The sequence below is a fragment of the Symphalangus syndactylus genome, chromosome 5, assembly GCF_028878055.3.
Source record: "Symphalangus syndactylus isolate Jambi chromosome 5, NHGRI_mSymSyn1-v2.1_pri, whole genome shotgun sequence".
Taxonomy (NCBI): domain Eukaryota; kingdom Metazoa; phylum Chordata; class Mammalia; order Primates; family Hylobatidae; genus Symphalangus; species Symphalangus syndactylus.
The window spans coordinates 78,022,779-78,039,422 of NC_072427.2; the positions used below are offsets into that span (position 1 = coordinate 78,022,779).

A 16,644-nucleotide genomic window follows, 5' to 3' on the forward strand; every position below is an offset into this window, starting at 1 on the left:
TGCAGTGAGTCAAGATCGTGCCACTGCATTCCAGCCTGGATGACAGAATGAGACACCATCTTAGATAATAATAATAATATTTAGCAGTGCAAAGCTGTGTGAGAAAGACCTGTAAATATCTTCTAAATGTTTTATTATAATATTAATATCAACTGTTTTTCACAGAACAAAACTTCTTACTCACAATACAACTGAAGTTACTCAGCCAAGAACAAATACAACAAGTAAAATAGTTGTGAAATCCTTTTTAAAAGCACAGGTTAATCTTGAAGTTTTTAAAAATTAATCTTTTACATGATGGAACTGCTCCTTCCTTCACCTCCCCAAAAAATCTTTTGCAGAAGCTCAATATAGGCACTCTGTGATTTATCAATATGAACAGATGCAGTGTAGGAATAACCCAAGGTTTTTCTTTTTTTCTTTATTTTTTTGATACAGAGTCTCACTCTGTCACCCAGGCTGGAGTGCAGTGGTGTGATCTCAGCTCCCTGCAACCAGGCTTAAGCAATTCTCCTGCCTCAGGCTTCCGAGTAGCTGGGATTACAGGCTAAGTTAGCCATGCCTGGTTAAGTTTTTTATTTTGTGTAGAGACGAGTTTTCACCATATTGGCCAGGCTGGATTCAGGTGATCCTTCTGCCTGAGCCTCCCAAAGTGCTAGGATTACATATGTGAGTCACTGCACCTGGCATTAAGCTTTGAATTTTGACCGGTGGTATCCAAGAGAAATACAACGTGTGCTGTAAAGGCAAGCCACATACATAATTTTATATTTTCGAGTTCAACCTGAAATCATTATAAATACACAATGAAGTATTTCACATTCTTCATTTGCATATATTCTTTTTGTTGACAATTGGTGTGTCTTTCGTACTCACAGCATATTTCAGTTTGAAGTAGCCACATTTCAGCTGTTCAGGGATAGCAGTTACTATTTGTCTTTAGACCTTAATGTTTATTCATGTGTGCCCTGTTCCTAAAATGACAAATACTGTAATTCTGGCCTGCACACGAATATCACAGCCTAACAGAAAAAGATCCAATAAGTCTCTGTTGAACAAATAATGTTATTTTCTTTTTGCGGGGAATGAAGTTTTGCTCTTGTTGCCCAGACTGGAGTAAAATGGTGCAATCTCAGCTGACCGCTACCTCCGCCTCCCAGGTTCAAGTGATCCTCCTGCCTCAGCCTTCCGAGTAGCTGGGATTCTAGGTGCATGCCACCATGCCTGACTAAATTTTGTATTTTTAGTAGAGATGGGGTTTTGCCACGTTGGCCAGGCTGGTCTCGGACCCCTGTCCTCAAGTGATCCGCCCACCTCGCCCTCCCAAAGTGTTAGGATTACAGGCGTGAGCCACCGTGCCCAGCCTAGTTTCTTTATTAGAGCTCTAAGTGTACCTTTCTTTCCCATCTTTTTGTTTGCCATTGTGCATTGTCAGAGTAAGTGACCACAATTTGTAAATCATCCATTACCTTAGGAACTTATGTTGCCAAGAACTAATAAATGGCCATTTAGTATGAAGTTTTGTATTGTCAGGAAATAAGTGTTGGGAATCAAGTATGAATTATGTGTGTATATTAGGTGTTTACAAATTTGTGCAGTTAATCATTCTCATGAATGCTAAGGTGAATACATGTTCTCAAGTTGGGTTAATGGGTGTATCCTAAAATACTGCTCCTTCAGCTTTCACAGTACCTTGGGGCAATTACTTAAGGTCAGTCAATGTGCCAAATAGATTTTGTGTGGATTATGGCATGGAAAGTGGTTGAGAAATTCTGTAGTAGGGTAAGAAAATTATCCTTGTCCAAGAGTTCTGTAATGGAGAAGACAAAACTCAGTGCTTAACTCGTAGGTTAAGCATGGTTTTGGTTTTTTTTTTTCTTTTTTTTTGAGACAGAGTCTCGCTTTGTCACCCAGGCTGGAGTGCAGTGGCATGATTTCAGCTCACTGCAACATTTGCCTCCCGGGTTCAAGCAATTCTCCTGCCTCATCCTCCTGAGTACCTGGGATTACGGGTGCATGCCACCATGCCTGGCCAATTTTTGTATTTTTAGAAGAAATGGGATTTCACCATGTTGGCCAGGTTGGTCTCAAACTCCTGACCTTGTGATCCACCCACTTTGACCTCCCGAAGTGTTGTGATTACAGATGTGAACCACCACACCTTGCCCTCAGCATGCTTTTGATTTAGCCAAAGAATCAAAGCATTGGTGAAGAATTGAGATTGGAAGTTACACATTTCTTGCTAAGGGAAATAATAGAGAAAGAAAAATATTCCTGGAGGTAGATCTTCAGTTTGCATTAGTCTGAAGATGATGAAACCTGTAGAAAACTTCATTTCTGAAGACAAAGCTCAAATTCAAGGTTGTGAGGAGTACAGTCACCATTTTTGTTAGGGGCAGTTGTGACAGTTATTGCAGAAAGTGAGAATGCGAAACCTGTACTATATAAAGAATGTGTAAGTGTCGTAGAAGACACTGCAAGGATTGGGTGCTGGAGCAGTGCTGGACTTGCAATCATCACCAGAGTACAGCAGGTGTCACCAGAAGGAGAATCTTCTTCTTGCCATCACTAACAGCACTTGACTCTGTCCCACTCATAAAAGATCTTGGAAGGAATTAAAGGTGCTTGGTGGTTCCTCATTTTAACATAACCTTACTTGGCCTGACTGTGGACCATGCATTAGTGTTTGGACAGGACAATTAAAATCACAGAGCACATGACAAAAGAATTTTGTGGCCATCAGAACTGTCTCCTTAAACACACCATGGGTGCACTGTGTCCTCAGCTTGGTGAAAGGTAGATGTCATACGTGAGAAGGCGGTGGAGCCAGGCACACGGTGGAGCCTCGAAGAGTGGGAGGTGGCACCTGGCTGTGTGAGGAGGGCGTGAAGTCATCCATGGGAGGAACAGATGCCAGCAAAGGAGGTGAGGATGCGCAGAAGAGGAGGCTGAGCAGCAAGTGAATAGAAGCGCTCAACCTCAGAGGAGGAGAGTCCCATGTCTTTATTGGTAGTATTCTAATGTGTTCATACTGGAGTTATTTTCAGTGGCTGAATGGTCCAACTACTGAAATGGGTGTGGGGTGGGGAACAACTACTAAACCTTTGAGATGCTGAGTTTTCTTTTAAAGTAAAGGACATATTATAAGATTTTCTGAAACTGCCGACCTTTAGTAATATTTTCAGACCTTCTCCAACATTTTCCTTTGTCAGCAATCAGAGATGACCTCCACACTGAGGCGAATCTTCCACTCCGCTTACCCTTTTCCTTTTGTCTCTCTTTCCCTCCTTTCTTCATCCAGTAACTCCAGTTAGCCTCCATTGTCTCCAAGCTGCCTTTCATCCTTATCCATAACTCCTCCACACAAGCTCTGAACACCTGTCCATGTAAGTGACATCCTGTATGCCTTTATTTTTATTTTATTTTATTTTTGAGACAGAGTCTTGCTCTGTTGCCCAGGCTGGAGTGCAATGGTATGATCTTGGCTTTCTGCAACCTCTGCCTCCCAGGTTCAAGGGATTCTCATGCCTCAGCCTCACAAGTAGCTAGGACTACAGGTATGCACCACCAGGCACACCTGATTTTTGTAGTTTTTGGTAGAGATGGGGTTTCACCATGTTGGCCAGGCTGGTCTTGAACTCCTGACCACAGGTGACCACCCACCTCAGCCTCCCAAAGTGCTAGGATTACAGGTGTGAGCCACGGTGTCTGGCACATGATTTACTATTTATAAGAACATGAGCTTACTACTTGTATAACATTTATCCCTGTATTTTAGTTGGAAGTTACTGAGGTGGTATGAGGTTTGGTGACTACATCTGGCCTCTCAGGGAAATGGCCAAGTTGTTCAGATTTTCAACTGTATTATATGAAGTTGTTTGTCAGCTTCATTGCTTATTACTGTGAAATAAGTTATAAAGGGAATTTTTTTTATAAAAAGAAATAGATTCAGGCTGAGTGTGGTAGCTCATGCCTGTAATCCTAGCACTTTGGGAGGCCAAAGTAGGTGGATTACCTGAGCCCAGGAGTTTGAGACAGCCCTCAGCAACATGGTGAAGCCCCATCTCTACTAAAATACAAAAAAAAGAAAATAAGCTGGGAATGGTGGTGGGTGCCTATAGTCCCAGCTACTGGGGAGACTGAGTCATGAGAATTGCTTGATCCTGGGAGGTGGAGGTTGCAGTGAGCTAACATTGTGCCACTGCCAGCCTGGGTGACAGAGCAAGACTCTCAAAAAAAAAAAATGAGAAATAGATTTACTCAGGGGAGAGAATCCATTGTTCCATTGTTGGTAAAACATGTCTAGTACCACATGCTTTTTGGTTTCCTAATAACCTATCAAACTACAGGGTTTTTGGCTTTGTAATATATTCAGTTCCACATTTATTCATTCAAGAATTGAAGACATTTTATATCCCCATTATATGCCAAGCACTGGGTGGGGACAATAGGTGACAGAAATGAACAAATCCCTGATCCCAGGATTTCACAGTGGATGTTGGAATTTAGTGCCATTTAGCTTCATTTGATTCTGCAGTAGTCCCAAGATTTTGCAAGATCATCCTGTCCTCCAGTGCCTGGTTGATGCAACTTCAGTATATATCCCAGAGTCTGTCCTTCTTCACTCCTCACTGCTGCCACCCTGGACCTATCTGCCATCATCTCTCACCTGGATTATCTCCACAGTCTCCTAACTGGTTTCCTTGTTTCCATGCTTGCCCATTTCAGTCTACTGTCTCTCTCTCTCTCTTTTTTTTTGAGATGGAGTCTTGCTTTGTCACCAAGGCTGGAGTGCAATGTTGTGATCTTGGCTCATTGCAACCCTCACCTCCTGGGTTCAAGTGATTCTCCTGCCTCAGCCTCCCTGACAGCTGGGATTACAGGCATGAGCCACCAGGCCTGGCTATTTTTTTTTTTTTTTTTGTATTTTTAGTAGAGATAGAGTTTTGCCCTGTTGGCCAGGCTGGTCTTGAACTCCTGGCCTCTAGTAATCTGCCTGCCTCGGCCTCTCAAGTGTTGGGATTACAGGCATGAGCCACCGCACCCACCCAGTCTACTCTCAGTACAACAGCTAGAACAATCCTTTTACAGTGGAATTCAGATCATGTTTACCCCTCTGTTCAAATTCTCCAGTGGCTTTGTTTTCTACATTATCTGGTCCCCTACTACCTGTCTCACTGTGCTTCCTGCTACTCTCCTGCTCTTACTCCTCTTTATAAACACTGAGCTCATGGTGTTTCCTTTAACATGCCAGGCATGCTTGACCTTGTCCTGTCTCTGGGCCTTGCTGTTCCCTCTGCCTGGAACATTCTTCCCCTTATGTCTGCGTGGCTCACTCTCACTGCTTTGGATTTTGACTCAAAAGTCACCTTATCAAGGGCCTCCAGGCTGCTCTGCGTAAAATATATCCTCAACTCATATTTCCTATTTGATACTTGACTCCTCTTCCTCTTTCACTAAAATGTAAGCTCCATGAGAGAGGGGATTTTTGTCTGTTTTGCTCTGTTGTATACCTAAATACCTAGAAGGTGCTCAGTAAATATTTTTTGGTTGAATGACTTAATCAGTCTATTATTGAATCAGTCAATGTCCTCTGTAGCAAGGACTTCTCATACCAGTAGTGCATATCGGTATGATAGTTGGTGTGGGGAGGGACATGGTCAGAATGGCTCTGTGTGGAGTAATTTTGCATAACATAATCCCAGCAGGCTCCTATTGGGGTTCAGCCACAGTTTTAGCCTTACTAGTATCACTTTTCCTTTTTTTTTTTTTTTTGAGGTGGAGTTTTGTTCTTGTTGCTCAGGCTGGAGTGCAATGGTGCGATCTTGGCTAACCACAACATCTGCCTCCTGAGTTCAAGCAATTCTCATCCCTCAGCCTCCAGAGTAGCTGGGATTACAGGCATGCACCACCACACCTGGCTAATTCTGTAAAAATAGTAGAGACAGGGTTTCTTCATGTTGGTCAGGCTGGTCTCAAACTCCCCACCTCAGGTGATCTGCTTACCTCGGCCTCCCAAAGTGCTGGGATTACAGGCGTGAGCCACTGCACCCAGTGAGTATCACTCTTTAATCATAAAGTCAGAGTATGTTAAGATTGGAAGGGATATGGGAGACTATTTGGTTCACTTTTCTCATTGATGAGAGAATAACAGAGCATTGAAAAGTAAGGTAATTATTCACAATCGTAAAGCTATATGGGTCAATCTGAAATTAGGCTTCTTACATCAGATTCTGTAGCCTTTCCTACATGTGTTCTCCCCAGACTGAGACAGTTCATGGGCCTTCAGGTTTGAGTTTTCTCTCCAGTCTCTAAACAGGAGCTTTTATCTGGACATTCTAGGTTAGCATAGATGGACGATGACCCTGCAATGTGTAGAAAATCCCAAAGGTTGACCACTGTCAGTGGGAACCACCCCAGATGTGTCAGGAGCACCACAGGCATGCTCACTCCTCCATTCACTGGAGCTGTGTAGGGTGGAAAGGAAACCCAAATCAAGACCCACTGCTGCTTTAGTTCTTGTATTGCATGTCACAATCCAACGTGTCTCCATTTAAATTCAGATTTTTTGATAGATGGTCAGACCAGCTGCAGGCCCTTTGGGCCAGAAGTCTTGATCTTTTATTTTAATGTTATTATTATGACGATGACCCTGCAATGTGTAGAAAATCCCAAAGGTTGACCACTGTCAGTGGGAACCACCCCAGATGTGTCAGGAGCACCACAGGCATGCTCACTCCTCCATTCACTGGAGCTGTGTAGGGTGGAAAGGAAACCCAAATCAAGACCCGCTGCTGCTTTAGTTCTTGTATTGCATGTCACAATCCAATGTGTCTCCATTTAAATTCAGATTTTTTGATAGATGGTCAGACCAGCTGCAGGCCCTTTGGGCCAGAAGTCTTGATCTTTTATTTTAATGTTATTATTATTATACTTTAAGTTTTAGGGTACATGTGCACAATGTGCAGGTTTGTTACATATGTATACATGTGTCATGTTGGTGTGCTGCACCCATTAACTCATCATTTAGCATTAGATATATCTCCTAATGCTATCCCTCCCCCCTCCCCCCACCCCACAACTGTCCCCGGTGTGTGATGTTCCCCTTCCTGTGTCCATGTGTTCTCATTGTTCAGTTCTCAACTATGAGTGAGAACATGAGGTGTTTGGTTTTTTGTCCTTGTGTTAGTTTGCTGAGAATGATGGTTTCCAGCTTCATCCATGTCCCTACAAAGACATGAACTCATCATTTTTTATGGCTGCATAGTATTCCATGGTGTGTATGAGCCACATTTTCTTAATCCAGTCTATCATTATTGGATATTTGGGTTGGTTCCAAGTCTTTGCTATTGTGAATAGTGCCGCAATAAACATACGTGTGCATGTGTCTTTATAGCAGCATGATTTATAATCCTTTGGGTATATACCCAGTAATGGGATGGCTGGGTCAAACGGTATTTCTAGTTCTAGGTCCCTGAGGAATCTCCACACTGACTTCCACAATGGTTGAACTAGTTTACAATCCCACCAATGGTGTGAAAGTGTTCCTGTTTCTCCACATCCTCTCCAGCACCTGTTGTTTCCTGACTTTTTAATGATCGCCATTCTAACTGGTGTAAGATGGTATCTCATTGTGGTTTTGATTTGCATTTCTCTGATGGCCAGTGATGAGCATTTTTTCATGTGCCTTTTGGCTGCATAAATGTCTTCTTTTGAGAAGTGTCTGTTCATATCCTTCACCCACTTTTTGATGGGGTTGTTTTTTTCTTATAAATTTGTTTGAGTTCATTTCCTGTTCACTCTGATGGTAGTTTCTTTTGCTGTGAAGCTCTTTAGTTTAATTAGATCCCATTTGTCAATTTTGGCTTTTGTTGCCATTGCTTTTGGTGTTTTAGACATGAAGTCCTTGCCCATGCCTATGTCCTGAATGGTATTGCCTAGGTTTTCTTCTAGTGTTTTTATGGTATTAGGTCTAACATGTAAGTCTTCAATCCATCTTGAATTAATTTTTGTATAAGGTGTAAGGAAGGAATCCAGTTTCAGCTTTCTACATATGGCTAGCCAGTTTTCCCAGCACCATTTATTAAATAGGGAATCCTTTCCCCATTGCTTGTTTTTGTCAGTTTTGTCAAAGATCAGATATTTGTAGATGTGTAGCATTATTTCTGAGAACTCTGTTATGTTCCATTGGTCTGTATCTCTGTTTTGGTACCAGTACCATGCTGTTTTGGTTACTGTAGCCTTGTAGTATACTTTGAAGTCTGGTAGTGTGATGCCTCCAGCTTTGTTCTTTTGGCTTCGGATTGACTTGGCAATGCAGGCTCTTTTTTGGTTCCGTATAAACTTCAAAGTAGTTTTTTCAAATTCTGTGAAGAAAGTAATTGCTAGCTTGATGGGGATGGCATTGAATCTATAAATTACTTTGGGCAGTATGGCCATTTTCGTGATATTGATTCTTCCTATCCATGAGCATGGAATGTTCTTCCTTTTGTTTGTGTCCTCTTCTATTTCGTTGAGCAGTGGTTTGTAGTTCTCCTTGAAGAGGTCTTTCACATACCCTGTAAGTTGGATTCCTAGGTATTTTATTCTCTTTGAAGCAGTTGTTAATGGGAGTTCACTCGTGATTTGGCTCTCTGTTTGTCTGTTATTGGTGTATAAGAATGCTTGTGATTTTTGCACATTGATTTTGTATCCTGAGACTTTGCCGAAGTTGCTAATCAGCTTAAGGAGATTTTAGGCTAAGACAATGGAGTTTTCTAGATATACAATCATGTCATCTGCGAACAGGGATAATTTGACTTCCTCTTTTCGTAATTGAATACTCTTTTCTTCTTTCTCCTGCCTGATTGTCCTGGCCAGAACTTCCAACACTATGTTGAATAGAGGTTGTGAGAGAGGGCATCCCTGTCTTGTGCCAGTTTTCAAAGGGAATGCTTCCAGTTTTTGCCCATTCAGTATGATATTGACTGTGGGTTTGTCATAGATATCTCTTATTATTTTGAGATATGTCCCATCAATTCCTAATTTATTGAGAGTTTATAGCATGAAGGGTTGTTGAATTTTGACAAAGGCCTTTTCTGCATCTATTGAGATAATCATGTGGTTTTTGTCTTTGGTTCTGTTTATATGCTGGATTACGTTTATTGATTTGCGTATGTTGAAATAGCCTTGCATCCCAGGGATGATGCCCCCTTGATCATAGTGGATAAGCTTTTTGATGTGCTGCTGGATTTGGTGTGCCAGCATTTTATTGAGGATTTTTACATTGATGTTCATCAGGGATATTGGTCTAATATTCTCTTTTTTTGGTTGTGTCTCTGCAGGCTTTGGTATCAGGATGATGCTGGCCTCATAAAATGAGTTAGGGAGGATTCCCTTTTTTTCTATTGATTGGAATAGTTTCAGAAGGAATGGGACCGGCTCCTCCTTATACCTCTGGTAGAATTGTGCTGTGAATCCGTCTGGGACTGAACTTTTTTTGGTTGGTAGTCTATTAATTATTGCTTCAATTTCAGAGTCTGTTACTGGTCTATTCAGAGATTCAACTTCTTCCTGGTTTAGTCTTGGGAGGGTGTATGTGTCCAGGAATTTATCCATTTCTTCTAGATTTTCTAGTTTATTTGCATATAGGTGTTTATAGTATTCTCTGATGATAGCTTGTATTTCTGTGGGATCAGTTATGATAACCCGTTTATCATTTTTTTTTGCACCTATTTGATTCTTCTTTGTTTTCTTCTTTATTAGTCTTGCTAGTGGTGTATCAATTTTGTTGATCTTTTCAAAAAACCAGCTCCTGGATTCATTGATTTTTTTAAGGTTTTTTTGTGTCTCTATATCCTTCAGTTCTGCTCTGATCTTTGTTATTTCTTGCTGTCTGCTAGCTTTTGAATGTGTTTGCTCTTGCTTCTCTGTTTCTTTACATTGTGATGTTACGGTGTCCATTTTTGATCTTTCCTGCTTTCTGTTGTGGGCATTTAGTGCTATAAATTTCCCTTTACACACTGCTTTGAATGTGTCCCAGAGATTCTGGTATGTTGTGTCTTTGTTCTCACTGGTTTCAAAGAACATCTTTATTTCTGCCTTCATTTCGTTATGTACACAGTAGTCATTCAGGAGCAGGTTGTTCAGTTTCCATTTATAATTTCTTTTCTTTTCCGTTTGCTGAGGAGTGCTTTGCTTCCAACTATGTGGTCAATTTTGGAATAAGTGCGATGTGTTGCTGAGAAGAATGTATATTCTGTTGATTTGGGGTAGAGAGTTCTGTAGCTGTTTATTAGGTCCGCTTGGTGCAGAGGTGAGTTCAATTCCTGGATATCCTTGTTAACTTTCCGTCTCATTGATGTGTCTAATGTTGACAGTGGGGTGTTAAAGTCTCCCATTATTATTGTGTTGGAGTCTAAGTCTCTTTGTAGGTCTCTAAGGACTTGCTTTATGAATCTGGGTGCTCCTGTATTGGGTGCATATTGTAGTTAGGATAGTTAGCTCTTCTTGTTGAATTGATCCCTTTACCATTATGTGATGGCCTTCTTTGTCTCTTTTGATCTTTGTTGGTTTAAAGTCTGTTTTATCAGAGACTACGATTGCAACACCTGCTTTTTTTTTGTTTTCCATTTGCTTGGTAGATCTTCCTCCATCCCTTTATTTTGAGCCTATGTGTATCTCTGCTCATGAGATGGGTCTCCTGAATACAGCAGACTGATGGGTCTTGACTCTTTATCCAATTTGCCAGTCTGTGTCTTTTAATTGGAGCATTTAGCCCATTTACATTTAAGGTTAATATTGTTATGTGTGAATTTGATCCCGTCATTATGATGTTAACTGGTTATTTTGCTCATTAGTTGATGCAGTTTCTTCCTAGCATTGATGCACTTTCCAATTTGGCATGTTTTTGCAGTGGCTTGTACCGGTTGTTCCTTTCCATATTTAGCGCTTCCTTCAGGAGCTCTTTTAGGGCAGGCCTGGTGGCGACAAAATCTCTCAGCCTTTGCTTGTCTGTAAAGTATTTATTTCTCCTTCACTTATGAAGCTTAGTTTAGCTGGATATGAAATTCTGGGTTGAAAATTCTCTTCTTTAAGAATGTTGAATATTGGCCCCCACTCTCTTCTGTCTTGTAGTTTCTGTGGAGAGATCAGCTGTTAGTCTGATGGGCTTCCTTTTTTCGGTAACTTGACCTTTCTCTCTGGCTGTCCTTAACATTTTTTCCTTCATTTCATTCATTCCTTCCTTCAATCCTTTGGTGATTCTCACAATTATGTGTCTTGGAGTTGCTCTTCTGGAAGAGTATCTTTGTGGTGTTCTCTGTATTTCCTGAATCTGAATGCTGGCCTGCCTTGCTAGGTTGGGGAAGTTCTCCAGGGTAATATCCTGCAGAGTGTTTTCCAACTTGGTTCTATTCTCCCCATCCCTTTCAGGTACACCAATCAGACCTAGATTTGATCTTTTCACATAGTCCCATATTTCTTGGAGGCTTTATTTCTTTTTACTCTTTTTTCTCTAAACTTCTCTTATTGCTTCATTTCGTTCATTTGATCTTCTGTCACTGATGTCCTTTCTTCCAGTTGATCAAATCAGCTACTGAAGCATGTGCATTCATCACGTAGTTCTCGTTCCATGGTTTTCAGCTCCATCAGGTCCATCAGTGTAGAGAATTTAAGGACTTGTCTACACTGGTTATTCGAGTTAGCCATTCGTCTAATCTTTTTTCAAGGTTTTTAGCTTCTTTGTGATGGGTTTGAACTTCCTCCTGTAGCTCGGAGAAGTTTGATCATCTGATGCTGTCTTCTCTCAACTCATCAAAGTCGTTCTCTGTCCAGCTTTGTTCCATTGCTGGTGAGGAGCTGCATTCCTTTGTAGGAGGAGAGGCGCTCCAATTTTTAGAATTTTCAGCTTTTCTGCTCTCTTTTTTCCCCAACTTTGTGGTTTTATCTACCTTTGATCTTTGATGATGGTGACATCCACATGGGATTTTGGTGTGGATGTCTTTTCTGTTTGTTAGTTTTCCTTCCAACAGTCAGTACACTGAGCTGCATGTCTGTTGGAGTTTGCCAGAGGTCCACTCCAGACCCTGTTTGCCTGGGTATCAGCAGTGAAGCCTGCTGAAAAGCTAATATTGCTGAACAGCAAATGTTGCTGCCTGATTGTTTCTCTGGACGTTTCATCTCAGATGGGTACCTGATCATATGAAGTGTCAGCCCCTACTGGGGGTGCCTCCCAGTTAGGCTACTCAGGATTCAGGGACCCACTTGAGGAGGGAGTCTGTCTGTTCTCAGATCTCAAACTCCATGCTGGGAGAAGCACTTCTCTCTTCAAAGCTGTCAGACAGGGACATTTAAATCTGCAGAGGTGTCTGCTGCCTTTTGTTCGGCTATGCCCTGCCCCCAGAGGTGGAGTCTACAGGGGCAGGCAGGCCTCCTTGGGCTGTGGTGGGCTGCACCCAGTTTGAGCTTCCCAGTCACTTTGTTTACCTACTTAAGCCTCAGCAATGGTGGGTGCCCCTCTCCCAGCCTCACTGCTGCCTTGCAGTTCGATCTCAGACTGCTGTGCTAGCTATGAGCGAGGCTCTGTGGGCTTGGGACCCTCCGAGACAGCCGTGGGATATAATCTCCTGGTGTGCCGTTTGCTAAGAGCATTGGAAAAGCACAATATTAGGGTGGAAGTGACCCGATTTTCCAGGTGCTGTCACACCTTTGCTTGGCTAGGAAAGGGAATTCCCTGACCCCTTTCACTTCCTGGGTGAGGCAATGCCTCACCCTGCTTCAGCTGACACTTGGTGCATTGCACCCACTGTCCTGCACCCACTGTCTGACAAGCCCCAGTGAGATGAACCCTGTACCTAGTTGGAAATGCAGAAATCACCCATCTTCTGTGTCGCTCATGCTGCAATCTGTAGACTAGAGCTGTTCCTGTTCAGCCATCTTGGAACTGCTGCCCACATTATTTTTGTTTTGTTTTGAGTTGGAGTCTCGCTCTGTCACCCAGGCTGGAGTGCAGTGTTATGATCTCGGCTCACTGTAAGCTCTGCCTCCTGGGTTCATGTCGTTCTCCTGCCTCAGCCTCCCAAGCAGCTGGGACTACAGGCACCTGCCGCCATGCCAGGCTATTTTTTGTATTTTTAGTAGAGATGACAATTCACTGTGTTAGCCAGGATGGTCTCGATCTCCTGACCTCGTGATCCACCCATCTCAGCCTCCCAAAGTGCTGGGATTACAGGCGTGAACCACCACAGCTGGCCAATGAAACATTATTATTGGAATAATGTAGTTCATAGATTTTAATGATAAACTTGGGGGATGTGTTAGTTGCCATCAGATTTAGGTGAGTAGGACACATACATGGAAACAAAAATTGAAGAAGTTTGAAATGAGGCAGAAATGTATATCTTCTTTACATCAAAGAATTCTGGATGTAGGTAGTCCAATATGGAGGGAATAATTCCCTACTCACCAAGGACCCAAACTCTCCGTATCTTTACACTCTGTAATATTATTATATGTCTTCAATTCTTAACATTGCTTCTTGTTCCAAAATGGCTGCTGAATCTACAGTCTTTATGTCTGCTTTGCAGACAGGAAGAAGAGGGAAAAACAAAAGGAAACACCTCTTAGCTGAGTCAGCATTACTTGTAGAACCTTCCTAGAAGAAGCACCCTACTAGCTAGATACATGGAGCATGGAAAATGTAGTCTTTTAAATAGACAGCCTAACCAAAATATTGGTGGGAATTACATCCTAACCAAAATGTTTGTTCAGGAATATGGCTATTGATTAGGCAGCTTCAGCCTCTGTCAAAGGAGTAAAGTAGTATTTTTATGAAGCCAGAGAGGAGACACTTTGAAGTCTGTTGGCCTCTTTCAGTCATTGTCTTTTTCTTACATAAATAGTTTCTTAATGCAAATACTTGGTTCTTTTTATGTTATGACAGAATCATCCTATGAACAAGTAATATGTCATGCAAGATGACATATTGCTGGCTTCTGATAAAATGGTACTGCTACCCTCAACATGGGTAGTGAGGTTGAATGGACACTGGGAAGGCTCATCAGACCAAAACCACTCATAATGTATTGCCTGAAGTGTCCATCATAAAAGTTATTGCTTCTGCATCAAGATGATGTGCTTTTAAAAAAACTCACTTAAACTGAGTATGTCTTAACCATTATGCCATTCAATTCCATTAATCCATTTCTCTGAATTAGTTTATCAAATATCGTCATGGAAAATATAGTGCGAGGCTGTGAGGGAATAGAAACGGGTTAGGTACATTTCCAAGAGGTAGATGGGAGAGAAGTTGAAGGCAGGGTGTGAAAACAAGGGTGAATTTGGGAGAATCCACCTAGTGAGACAGAGTATGTAGTAATAATTTCATTTCTGAATAAATGAATGAATGAAATAAAAATACATGCACAGAATAACTTCTCAATAAACTTTTCTGGTCGACTATCAGATAAATGCACAAAGAGACAGATGAATGTATGAATAAATCCTCAAAGGTGAATTTTATCAATGATGATTCTTTTATTTCTTCATGCCACTATCCTTGCTGGTATTTGTGCTTCCTATAGCCATCGTTGAGAGTTACTGATTATGCTAAATATTAGAGTAACAAATACAAAAAGGACACTCAGAACCATAGATCACATCCCAAACTAAGGGATGGAAGCTCCCATGAGGCTGGCCAGAGAAGTAACAATTGGGCTATTACTATCAGCTTTAACATGTAATTCTTTCATCCCGCACTGAAACAGAGAGACACCCAAAATATAAACACTCAGCATAAGACTAACAGACAAAGACTTTCCTCTCTTGACTATGATCAAATGGGTGTTTTCAACTTAACTGTGCAGTATATCATAACTTTGAGTAGGACTTCCTTTTGTGGCCTGGAGGCTGCAGAGAATAATAGTTAAACACGTAAGTTACGGTTTCAGGAAAATTTGAATTCAAATGCTGCATCTCCACTTACTAGTTCCACAGCCTTGAGCAAGTTACTTAACTGTTTCACATCTAAGCTCCCCCATCTTTAAAATGGGAGGAATGCTATTGCCTATCTTGTAAGTAATTGTGAGGATTAGTTGAGGACTCAATGATATCAGCCACAGTTATTAGTCATTGTGTGTGGGGATCATGAGGGACTGTATAAGCCAGAGTTCTTCTGAGAAACAGAACCATTAGGAGACATATATGAGAGAGAGACTTATTTCAAGGAATTAGCTTATGCAACCGTGGGAGCTAACCAGTCTACATCCGTAGGGCAAGCTGGCAGGCTGGAAAGTCAGTTGTGTTGGTGTTGCAGTCTTGAGTCGGTAGGCTGGGAACTCGGGTGGGATTTATATGTTGCAGTCGTGAGTCAGAATTGCTGCTTTCTTAGGAAATCTCAGTCTTGGCTCTGAAAGCCTTCAACTGATTGAATGAGGCCTACCCACATTATGAAAACAAATATGCTCTACTTAAAGTCAACTGATTTAAATGTTAATCACATTTAAAAATATTTTCATAGCAACATATAGACTGGCGTTTGATGAAACAACTAGGTGCCATAGCCTCACCAAGTTGACACATAAAATTAACTATCACAGGGACACAATAAATATGCCCATCCACACCCACGTTCTTCGCACAGAAACAAGACACGAGTTGCAGATTGGAAAGTGCAACTCTAACCTGTATGACAGATAAAGACTAGAATGGAAGCTGTGGTTTGTATTTGCAGGATTCAACGGTTTCAGGTACTCCCACCCTCAACCCTCTGTCAGGTAGATTCACACAACCAACCCAGGCAGTGGTGCCACATAAGACTTACAACATGGAGAAGCTGGCAAGAACTCACATTTCTGCTGATGACTTAACATTAGAGAGGACAAAAAGAAAGAGCTAGTATTTTTTTCTGAAATTTTCCAACCAGATAAGGCCCTCTCCTTGCTAAGGTAGAGAAAGTGATGCCACAGGTGAAGCCTCACTGTTTCTGTCAATTGCACCTTTTCATAGAAAGGAACTATCATGAGCCAAGAAGAAACATTTCCCTCAGTATCCTCCTCTCCTCACTACCGCCATTGTTTTTATCACCAGCAGGCTGTACTGTTTATATTTCTTGTTGGGACCCTCAAAGACTTAGCCTCTGAAATTGAAACTCTGGAGGGTTCTGAGGCTTCCAAAACCTAAGGAAATTTTCCAAGACATATCGAGAAGTACAATCCTATATTCAGCCAACGGCATATTTCCCCTATCCTAGAAATCACCCTCCTTCCCCATCCCCCCAAAACTTCAGTTGGGAACCAGCTGGAGTTTATAGCACCAGGCTTAGTGTGGATCTCTTGACACCTCTGAAACAAGTTCCCCGTCACATGGGAAAACTGCTCTGTCCTTCCACAGCAGTCCTTGGAACCTCTGCCAGCTTGATGCTGAAGAAGCCTGACATCCCCCAGGTAGGGGACAGCTGAGACTCCCAGAAGCTGCAGCATCATCAGGATGGTGAGCCCCAGCGTATTCATCATCGGGGTGGTGATTACCAAAAGATTCATCATCGGGGTGGTGACTCCCAGAAGCTTCATAATCGGGGTGGTGATTCCCAGAGGCTTCATCATCGGGTTGGTGATTCCCAGAAGCTTCATCATTGGGGTGGTGAATCCCAGAAGCTTCATCATCAGG

The 16,644-nt window shown here is 41.9% G+C and overlaps 1 protein-coding gene across 13 annotated transcripts in view; it reads left to right on the top strand.

The window, feature by feature from the left end:
• Positions 1 to 16,412, top strand: part of LOC129483169 (general transcription factor II-I-like) — a 33,914-nt gene extending 17,502 nt beyond the window's left edge. For 7 of the 13 annotated variants that reach the window (XR_010121130.1, XR_010121133.1, XR_010121132.1 and 4 more), the window contains one exon: positions 15,710 to 16,412. Coding sequence is in view for 9 of the 13 variants with exons in the window: in XM_063640390.1 (XP_063496460.1) it covers positions 15,710 to 15,845 (136 nt within the window). In the remaining 4 variants the exon portion in view is untranslated. Of the gene's footprint in view, positions 1 to 1,894; positions 2,095 to 2,785; positions 2,997 to 3,301; positions 3,351 to 15,709 lie in introns of those variants that run through there. The other 6 variants (XR_010121131.1, XM_063640397.1, XM_063640396.1 and 3 more) reach the window with 6 other exon arrangements.
• The last annotated feature ends 232 nt before the right edge of the window (positions 16,413 to 16,644 follow it).